An 11116-nucleotide genomic window follows, 5' to 3' on the forward strand; every position below is an offset into this window, starting at 1 on the left:
CAGGGACCTGGAAGATGGAACTCCAGTTGGATAACACAGGTTGAGAGAACCTGTCTATGATGAGCAAGCATGAAGCGATAGTGGAGAGGAAAAACTCCCCGTTGCGAAGATAACCTCTGGCAGAACCAGCCTCAACATGGCGGTCTTCTACCGGACCGGTTGAAATGAGACGCAGAATGCAGTAAGAGTCCGGGAGTAATGAAACTCTGATGAAGTTTTAGCTACGATGGTGGTGAAGGGGATGGAGGTGGGTTGAAACAGGTCATCTGAATAAAGTCACACAGCACAACCACCGCAGGCGGCAGACAAGTTGCAGATCGGAGGCCTTTTAAGATGAACTTTGGGCGCTGAATGGCTTACGTGGAGGCATTGTTCAAAGCTGATTAGCAGTGTCATAAGCGGATGAAGGCGAGAAATCAGTTTATTCAGTTGAACATCCGCCTAGGCTCCATTTTTAGACATGAGGAGTAGAAAAAGCAGCAAAGAGTATGAGCTATGGCTAACCTTTCCCCAACCTTCTGCTTCAGAGCCTTGATCATTACCAATCAAATTTTAAAGTTTGGGATCATTTGTGTTCTTCATCCGTTTTACTGTGATTTTACAGACATGTGTTCAAATATCATTCTGCATACATAGGAGACTAGGTTCCATGTTTGTCTCTGCACAGCAAAAACTTTCCCTGCCAATCTTTCATGCTGCTAATGATAAGTGGGGGCCATCATCTCATACTTTGCATAGTCTTGATTGATCAATCTTTGAATGAGGTCTTGCCAAAAAAGGTTGCATTTTTTAAGTAACCTCTTGAAGGAAAAGAAACATAATTAATAGTTCATTGAATAAGAGAAAATTATTTATTTTTTTATTATGGATAAAAAAAAAACATATTTATTTAATTAATGCATGCATCTCAAGTAACATTTAAATATTTACATTTACAAATAGAGATCTTTCCAGTATGTGTCACATTTGGCTTTCCATACCTGCGCCAGTTGCATTTGATCCAATTTATAGATTTTTACTTGTGTGACATGTTTAAAGTGGACCACAAAATGTTCTGGTCAAAATCTTTCTTAAGCAGATACTGTATGGCTATACAGTAAAATTGTCTACTTATTTACTTCAACCACAGCATTGTTGCAGCCGCCGAAGGGTGATCTAGTTATGTCAGTGAAATTCAAAACATCTTAACCTCTTAACAATACCCATTGCTCCGGTTTTTTGCTCCGGCAGAGCGCTTTAAGCTATGACCACCTTCTCAGGCTTTTGTGGGTTAAGGTGATCTGAAGTTCTGTTCTTTCTAAAGCTGTTCCTGTGGCTTGAGGCAGCTTCTTCAGGTGAGAGCTGCAGTACCCTTCATGTCAGGTGGGGGAGCTGCTGCCTGACTGGGTACAGAGGGGAAGACTCAGGTTCTGTAATTTCCTTTCTCTACTTGCAGCACAGCCAGCCTTATGTACAGGTATAGCAGCTTCATAAACTTCAGAGAAATGTCGTCAGCAGCAAAACCTAAGGACCCACACTGAGCTTCCAGTGTGGGTCCTTGGGCAAGACCCTTCACGCCAATGCCTGCTTTGTGGAGTGGCAGCCTAGCCCACACTGCTCCCAGGCTGCCGCACCATGGCAGCCCACTGGTCCCCAAGGGGATGGGTTAAAAGCAGACAGTTAATTTGGTTGCTCTGTACTTGTGACAGTGTGATGACAACAAAAACCACTGGAAAAAAGAAAAAGCTGGATAACCAGTTAGAAGGAATGGCTGGAGGGGGAACTTCCCAATACTGCAGTGGATCTAAAAAAAAAGTATAAATAGGAAAACATTTGATGAAACTTAAGAATAAAGTTTAAATTCCCTTGCAAAAATATTTAAAAAATGCTAATATTTGTGGCCAATTATGTAAGGGGCTGAAGGGGCCATTCAACTGGCCCTGTTGTCCCCCCACCCCCCACCCAGCCATCGGCGGCCGTGAATTAGACCTTTTTTGGATTTACCATGTCTTGGGCAACTGAATATCCACCATCTTGACACTTAAAGTACTATTATCCCCTCCTTTTAAACTTTGTATGTAGATGTTTCATAACTAAATAGCAAACACTCTCTGTTGCAGCAAAGACCATCTAATAACATACACACATGTGAAAGCGAGGATGATTGAAACAACCTGTCAGCCAGCTTTTTATAAACATATAAAACATTGGAAAATTCTCTCGTGAACAATAAAACAATAAAACGAAGATTCATAGCTTTTCCTTGATCTATTCCACTGTGATATGGGTAAATAAATTACCCAGGATACAGCTACTGTTGGTGATCTAATCTACCTGACTTTAGCTGCACACTTGGAGTAATGCTTATTTGTGCATTTCAAATAACACTCAGAGAAAGCCTGTGCTCATAGCATGATACTGCACAATAGTGTACAGTATAGATTAAACTGTGCTTAATAGAACTCAATTTGACTAGAATTACGAAAGCAAGACTGTAACTGTTTGTTTTAGAGACCCTTTAATTATTTTTTGTGTTTTGCCTCCTTGATTGGTTTCAAATGTGTGTTTTAAGTAGTGTTGCGCCGATGGCATTTTTTGGCCCCGATACCGATACCCGATACCTGGCTGTGCAGTATCGGCCGATACCGATACCATAATAATGTAAAATAATTAACATCATGGCTTTGTCGAGCTGCTGCCTACCTTTGTGAAGCAGGAAAAAATCTAATACAAAGTGAATCCAGTAGAACTTTTTATTGCCTACCAGGAGTGAGTGACAATGGTTGAATAAACTTATGGCACTCAAAATGGTATCGGTACCCTATTTGTTGGTACTCGCCGATACCGATACCACCATTTTAGGGCAGTATCGGGGCACCGTCCGATACTGGTATCTGTATCGGTGCAACACTAGTTTTAAGCATTGTGTGGTAGCACTGGTAATACAGTATCTGTTTACCTGATTTTTTTCCAGCTTTATCTGCTGTTTTTTCAATATTTTCAGCCCAGCCAAAGTATACAGCTGGAGACCTAACAGCAATTTGTTCAACAGTTAAGAGCATTAGTGATATTGTGTTGAAAATTGTGTTGCAATCTTATTAGCTCCTTATGATTTCATATTTGCATGCACTGTTGACTTTATTTAAAATGTTGTCTAAAGTTTTACATATGAAGACACTAGATCTAGCAATTAATAAGTTAAAATCCTGGAGATTGGTTATTCAAAAAGCAAGGTGCCTCCTGCTGTCGAAGCTAAACTTGCATCATGACTGGTAAATTCTAATGCTGCGTTCACACCGGGGGCAGCAAAAGCAGCAAAATCGCGTCTGCTGCTTCATTTTTGCTGCTTGTACCAGTGAATTCTGACGCGCGTCTGAAGCAGCTTTGCTGCTCTCGCTGCGCGGTCCAAAAGTGGCTCTGACGCGCGTTGGGCGGAGCTTCACTATCCTTTCTCTGCCTTGCAGCTATATTTGCTGTGATCAGTGGGAATAAAGTAGTTTTAATATGTTTTTAAGTGAGAAAATACACCTGAAAACTTAATCAGTGGAGTCAGTTCATCCAGATTACAATCCTGCCTCCCAATGTTATTTCTGTCGGAGCCGCTCAGACCCCCACATACCGGCGGTGCGCCGACAGAAGGAATCCATTCATCAGCAGCCTCTGGTCGGGTCGCCTCCTCGCGGTTTACCGCGGTAGCTGGTAGGTGTTTTTCATCTAAATAATCCGATCTGCAGGCACCAGAATAATAAAAGCGAACATATTCTGCCGGCAGATGTATATATTTTAAGTTAATTATGCTTTAATAAACTGTTTAAGAGAAGTGATCAGAGCAGTCTGTGTCATCAGCGCTGTGTCTCTCTCCCAGCCAGCTCCCAGATCAGCTTCTCTGATTGGTTGACGCGGCGCGTCGAGCAGCAAAAATTCAATTTTTCCATCTCGAGCAGCAGCGCGTTTGCGGCGCGTCACGCGCGTCAGATGCCAAAACGCGCCCGACGCGCTGCTTCAGCTGCTCAGACGCGCTGCGCTTGCTGCTCGAAACGCGCCGCGGGACTTTTTGCTGCGCCTTGACGCGCGTCAACCATTGACTTTGCATGTAAACTCGCTGCTTCTGTCGCGCCAGCTGCCCCCGGTGTGAACGCAGCATAATAAATATAATCAATACAGACATTAGTAAACAGGCTGTGTATTCAGTGAACATTGTACAGTGACGGTAAAGGCAAAATATGAGACATGATTAGGTTTGGCTTTTTTTGGAAAAAACACAAAACACTGAGATAGTTAGGACACTCCAAAAACAACAAGATAATAAGATTGCAACACATATAGCAGTGTGGTTTTGAATAAGTAAATATTTGATCTAATAAATTAGATAAATAAATTGTGTCAATCCTGTAGTCATAGGTGTTTTCTTATTCAGTTCTGTAGGAAACCTGGGATTAAGGGCCCAGCAAAACATCAATGTGTTGCAGAAGAGGAAGCTCAAATCAAAACCCATACCTTTTAAATCGCATGACACCCATCCTTCAGTGGATCTACAGAGGCCCCCTTACTTATGAGTAAATAACTCTTGAATTGATTATTGGGGACAAAAACATTCTAAATGGGAGATATTTTACAAAGCATACAGTAACAGTTCTTTCCATTGACCTTTTGGTGGCTTAACCCAATGAACTCATGATACTGTTGAGGAAGAACTTGCCTCAGTTTGGTCTTCGAACCATTGCCAAAACAGACCTGCAAGCACCCCAGATCCATCCAACCATAAATCTTTTATGCCTTATTATCCATGAAAGATCAGGTTGTGGGCTGGTGCTTAACTCTCGGAGTCAACAGGTGAGTGGTGGAGCTAAACGGGATGGGTCTACTCACTGCATTGCAAAAATGAACAGGATTAACCTAGGATGCATGTCTTTAGACTGCGGGTAGCCACTACGGTGCCCAGAAAGTACTTAAGTGGCTAAGGGGTGTAAATACCATGAAATGAAATTAATTCACAGCAAATAAAAAAATAAAAATAAAAATACAGCAAACACGAAAACAAGGCAAGCTAACTCTAAAATGCTGATGCGCTCATAGTAAAGTAATATGGTACCCGGCTCATAGTAAAGACATAAAGAGGCCTTTTGAAAAATTCAGTGCTAAAAAATATTCTTCACCCCAAATGTCGCATGGGAAGGAATCACATTTATGTTTTTGTAATGGATCTGACCTAGCCTGACGTGGTCCGACTCAATTCTAGTCAGAATATGAGTCTGATACTGCTCCATAGAGCTGTGATTATGGGGCGTGTTTTGAACGGACCAGGAAAAAAAAATGCCTCTGCACTCAATTGGATAGACCTACAACCAATAAGAGCAACGGAGTGCGTGACGTATCTTAAGCCAGGCATAGTTGTTGTCCACAAAAATCAAAGCGTGCAGTTTCACGCCTAGAATAAGAAGGTGAGCCTTGATCGCGTTTCTCTGTTCCTCTTTTAAAATTAATTTGCTGTCGATATCTTCTAGAACAGACCTAATAGCAGAATCTACTCACCCAAACTCTCCAGCGGCAGCCATTATTGTTGTCACCCAAGCGCGCTTTGGTCACGTGGTTGATTACGTTACTGTTGATCATCTGTCCATCATCGTATAAAGCCCGCCCTGACAATTTGATTGGATCGCCTGACAGTGGGCTTTAATACTCGCGCTACTATGGAGCAGAGCCAGACCGAACTTCCCCGACCTCAAACCTTGTGGGCGGGACTAAGTTCGGACTGGCACCCAGGCTAGATCTGACCCATAGACATTGGCCGAATCCCAAAGTGGTCCCTAAACAGTTCTCCTAACCACTAACCCGTCTTTGCTTGTTCCTGCTGTGGCTCCGTCGCATTAAGGGCCATCCCAAACATTTTAGTGGGTAGGGGGCGTGGACCGCTCAGCCCTAAATTAGTATGCATCAGTGCAGCCTCACTGTTGTTTTACAGTTGGTGTTATGGCAAACTAATAGCTTGTATTCAAATTTAAGTTCCACTGGTTTGCTACATCTTTGTCACACTGACAGAAAATCATAAGTTAGGAAAAAGAAAAAGGAAGTTACTAATTCCTAAAAGGAATGTCCTTTTTGAAACAATTTTTATATGACTATATACAATTATTTTTAAGAAAAGGGCAAATGATTGATGTCACGTAAACCTGCTCCACAGAGTTACAGCCATGGGCATAGGGTGCACTGTGTTACCAGGGCAACAACTGTTTTCCTTTTCCATTAGAGAAGAGGCTGTCCCATTCTCATTTATACCCCCAACCTTCAATCAAAGCGCCCTCCACAGCTGTGAGTGTGACTTCATTGGGACTGACACTCGATAGTGGTGGAGCATAATGGGCAGTTTGGGATTGGCCCGTAGGCTGCACTATTTAATCCATTAAAGCTGGAATACCCTCTATTTCTTTTTTGCAAAACAAGCAAAAGAATAAGTTTTGTGCCTTTATGGAGGGGAAAGATGCTTTCCTTCCAACCAAAATTTGGGTTATCAGATCACTCTGCTAGTTGCAAAACAAATCAAGAATGTGATACAGTACGTTACAGCTGCTAATGTGATGGGCAAAAAGCCAGACATGGGAGACAGGTTCTACTTGGTGATTAACCCATCAGCTTGAGGAATTGTATTGAATGTCCCTCCCTTTTCCGAACACTTTCTACAGGAGTCAATCCAGATGCATATTGCATAGAATTCAAATTATACTACGTGTATAAATCTGGCTTATGCTAGATTAATGGTATAGCACCATGTGTGTGGAGGACCTTCTTCCCCTACTGGTCAAGAGCACTTCTTTTATGCAGAGCTAGTTTGCAGCTTTTTTTTATCCTGCAATTTTCTTTTTTTCTACTTGCACAATTCTTCCTTTACATAAGTTTTGTGTGGTTGTGTTAGCATCATGTATGTATTTGCAACAGGTTTCGTACTTTACTTCATTTCCCCTTTTTTTGATTGCAGCATCTGGACTTTGCACCTTTGCAAGCGTGTGTTTGTTTTGTGTGTTTGTGTGGTAATTTATAAGTTTGCCAGTCTAATATTTGTGATAGCAGTAGTTGTTGTACCGGTAATTTGCCAGGAAATAATGTAGTTAAGAACCTTTGCGCCCATTTGCCACTGTAAAGAACAGGTTTGCATGTACAGATGGAAAAATGTAAACTCCAAGATTCTGTCAGGAATCCAGTTTGTGTGGGTTGTGTTTTTGCGTCTTTCTCTCCCTCCATCACCAGGTGGTGCCCTGTCCTCGTTGTTCCTCTCACACACCTGCGTCTGGTTTACTCATCACTGAGGACTATTTGAGCCATGGACTGTCACGACCTCGGCGCCAGAGTGTTTGCCAGTTTTGGGTACTCTAGCCAAGCTGAGTTTTGCTGAGTCTAACTTAGTCTTTGTTATTTTTCCGTTGAGCCTAACCTACTTTTTGTCTTTGCCTTTTCAGCAGGAAGCCTTCCTGCAAGCTTGATGTTTAGGCCTTCTCCCCCTGGAAGGATTGTTTGAGTCTCACACTGGGCAGGGGCTAAACCTCCACAAGTTCCGTTCAAGTCCTTCTGGATACCCAAGTGACAGTCCGCTCTATAGCTCCTCTGGGTCTAACCAAGTCTATACCTGTCCGCCCTCCAACAAGTATCAACCTCTGGAAAAAACCCACACGGACTGGATTCTGGGAGGAAAGTTTTCTCCACTTACGTGAGTCCTGTTTTCACTGTCTCTCCAAGTCATCGTTCAAAGTTCCCACGGATCCTGAACTAACCACTGATACTTCCCTTCCCTCTTCCAGTTCCGGTTCACCAGTTCACTGTGTTTCCTGAATCCAACCCCGCTGGTTTCATCAATAAACCTGTTCAAACTTTTACCCTGGTTCTCTGAGCGGTTTACTGCATGTGGGTCAGATCTCTTAAGAAAATCATGACAGATTCCAGCTGGAATTTCAAACTTCTTGTTGCAAGGCAAATTTTACTATCAGCTTGATGCACCAAAAATACCAAGTTTAGTTATTCTTCAACAAGTATCAATCACAAGAAATAAAACTTATGAATTACTATCAGAGTGCTGTGTTGCTCATCCAGTTAGGTGTTTAGATAGATAATTGATCGATGGGAGGATGACAATCTGGCGATCAACTATCTCTCAGTTTTTATGTGATGCTTTAAAAGGAGTGGCGTTCATCCAAGGCAGCTTACCGTAAACACAAAGTAGGTATACAATAGTGTGACAGAGTTATTGCAACTGAGTAACTACTTAAATACATCATGAGTAGGTTGTTCTGAAATCCAGTTTGACATCACAATAAGATGTATTGATTTTAAAAGTGAAACAAAAATGCTTAAAAATGTCTTTAACAATCATTTATACCCCTGAAACACATTGAATCCCACATCGATCATAAAATATCTATTACAAAGCCAAAATAAAATATGATTGTTTTTGTGACTTAAAGTCCTAAATTTATCTGGTACATCAGAAAAAATGCTTTAGACCATATTAATGTGTCATGAAGGAAGCAACGTGGCAGGTGGGAAAACTGTACATGAGGTGCTCTAACGAGCACAACTAAAAAGATGAGCACCAGCACTGCTGTCAGCCAACAGAAAGCAGATGGATTACGCTCAGATTCATCCACCTCTCCGGGAGCACAGCCAGGACAGAACTCCTCTGTTATCATATTACAAATTTGGACAAAACCTTTATTGCAGCCTGCTGACTCCCTACCCTTTGGCTGCGCCTCTGTTTTGCTATTTACAGCTCAGTCGGGTATTGTAAGGCAAAAATTACGCTGCCAACATTTGCCGCAGCCAGCTGGTATCACTGAGCCTTTATGAATAGGATCTTATTTGGTCTGAATGTTGTTTTCAACAACCCAAACCTGGGTGGGATGCAGTTTTTTGTGACTCAGGAAGATCCGCAGTTTTATGAGGAGACATAAAACCAAAAAGGGAAATGCAGCTGGGGATTTAACAGATGGAAAATACACAAGTACAGTGACATGTAGGAATATTTCAAGACAGAGATTAAAGTGTCTGTTTATCGAAAAATCCACAAGTTCCATTTGATCTGATAGATCTCAGAATTAGCAGGGAGGCGAGACCAGCTGAAAACCAACAGTTTGATAAATTCCTAAAAACCAAACAAAACAGACAGCAGTGAGCTCAGCAGTTAATAGAAGCCTCGGACATTTACAGAGTGCGGTTTTTGGTAGGTGATTACAGGATTTGTCCCATGAAGAATTACAAGCAACAGCCAAGAGACAAATCCCCTCCAGCAGGTAGACATCTCATTATCCATGTCTACCACAGAGAGAAGACTTCTTAAGGCTCCACACAGAGGGTTCACCGCAAGGTGCAAGCACACATAAGTCTCAAGACCAGAAAGAATTTTTGAGTATTTGCCAAGAAATCTAAAAAAAAAAAGAAAAAAAGAGTCTGAAACAGCAAACCAAGATGATATGTACATCTTCAAAGGCAACAACAGCATTTCCCTTATGATGAATAGCATATCAGGTAAAAGTTAAGTATTTAAAATGAATATACTATAATGCATGGTTTATACTGACCATGTATTATGAAAACAAAAGAAAGAAAATAAATAAACCAACCAAAATCAAACCAGAGAGGATTTGATGAAATATCAGTGTAATATCTTACCCTCGTTCCAGGAGGACCATCTCTGCCAGGGGAGCCAGGGCTTCCAGGGATACCCTAAAGAAAATACAAATATACATGTTTAAATCACCAAATCAACCAAAATTCAGATTGTATTGCAGTCTGAAGTACACAAAATGATTAAGCTTACACTGCAAGCATTTTATAACAGTAACTCAACCTATGCTGCTGCTGAGCTGGGATGCTATTAGGCAGATTTCTACCATGAAAACGTGTTTGATGTTGTTTCATATTTATGCTTTAAAGGACTTGGCATCAGACTACTGATGATTTCAACAGACATCTGAAATATAATACATGGTCGAACTAACTTCTAATGCTTCACAACAATTCATACTACCACACATTCAAGAAAAGGTGTACACAGCTAACTCTTTTGTCCCTACGATCTTTTAGCAAGGGTACATAAAATAGATTTATAGACAAAAGAACCCTCTAAGTCTCAGGACACAGCCTTTTCTACGTGCTGCTGACCCTGCTGTGCCATCTCCTGCCTCATTTTCCCTCCAACCCCCTCCTTGCAGGTCAAAGCACGCAACCAGCTCCAAAGACCAGTCATAGATTAAGTGTTGAGGTGATTTATCTCTGCACTTCAGTATTAGTAGAAAGCTCATAAAACAGGACAGCTAACACTGTTAAAGATTCTACAAATTACAGACTGGGGTTGCAGAGGACAGGCCCACAGTGATTAATAACATGCTGTTGTTCAGTTCTTGGCTGATGTACAGTCTCCCACATCGTCCGGAGAGATAGCTCTTCTTTTTTTTTCCACACACACGTCTGAATACTCCAACATGCATGGATACCAGGGGATAAACCCATACATCTGCAGGAGACACATCGACTATAAAACAATTGTTGAAATAAACTGTTTATTATAACTAAGCTGCCAACACAAAAAGCTTACTCTAACCTGGAACAATAACAAATAGAGACCACATCTTTAATCAAAATAGATATTTGGAGATGCATTCAAGTGCAATAAAGTCCTGAATTAAGTTTTAACAAGTGTTTCTAACTATTTATTTTGGTTAGTTCACAGCTGGCTTCCTTTTTAGTTTAGTACTTGGGGAAAAAAACAATAAATCATACATGTGGGCATTTCTTTACTGGGATTTTTTAACGGTAAATCAATTAGTAAAGCCATGGAAACAATAATCCTAATTGACATATTTCAGAAAATACACAACCTAAAAAAATGTAACTTGTATTTATCATATCACTTTATAGATTTCTATTTGTACCAGAGTTTTGGGAGAACTCCAGATAGTAAAGTCTATTCATTGGAGAGTTAAAACTGTTTTCCTGTGGTAGAAAAAGAAAATGCATTGATAGGTCAAAATTTTGGGGTTTTGATGTTCGCATAAAATATTACCATTGCAAGTTGTCTCACTGAAAAAAACAAGTGTGCTCAGCCTTTTTATAAATAAGGAGTACAGTGAACTATTTGTTAGAAATACAATAT

At 41.0% G+C, this 11116-nt stretch overlaps 1 protein-coding gene across 1 annotated transcript in view; it reads right to left on the minus strand.

Moving 5' to 3' along the window:
• Nucleotides 1-10150, minus strand: part of col14a1a (collagen, type XIV, alpha 1a) — a 29941-nt gene extending 19791 nt beyond the window's left edge. Inside the window, exons 1-2 of the mRNA XM_038297420.1 lie at nucleotides 10115-10150; nucleotides 9634-9687 (exon numbers count right to left, since the gene is read on the minus strand). Coding sequence (XP_038153348.1) covers nucleotides 9634-9687; nucleotides 10115-10150 — 90 coding nt within the window. The remainder of the gene's footprint in view (nucleotides 1-9633; nucleotides 9688-10114) is intronic.
• Between the last annotated feature and the right edge of the window lie 966 nt (nucleotides 10151-11116).

This window comes from Cyprinodon tularosa, unplaced genomic scaffold (assembly GCF_016077235.1).
Source record: "Cyprinodon tularosa strain WSP-4 unplaced genomic scaffold, ASM1607723v1 ctg387, whole genome shotgun sequence".
In the NCBI taxonomy this organism is placed as follows: Eukaryota; Metazoa; Chordata; class Actinopteri; order Cyprinodontiformes; family Cyprinodontidae; genus Cyprinodon; species Cyprinodon tularosa.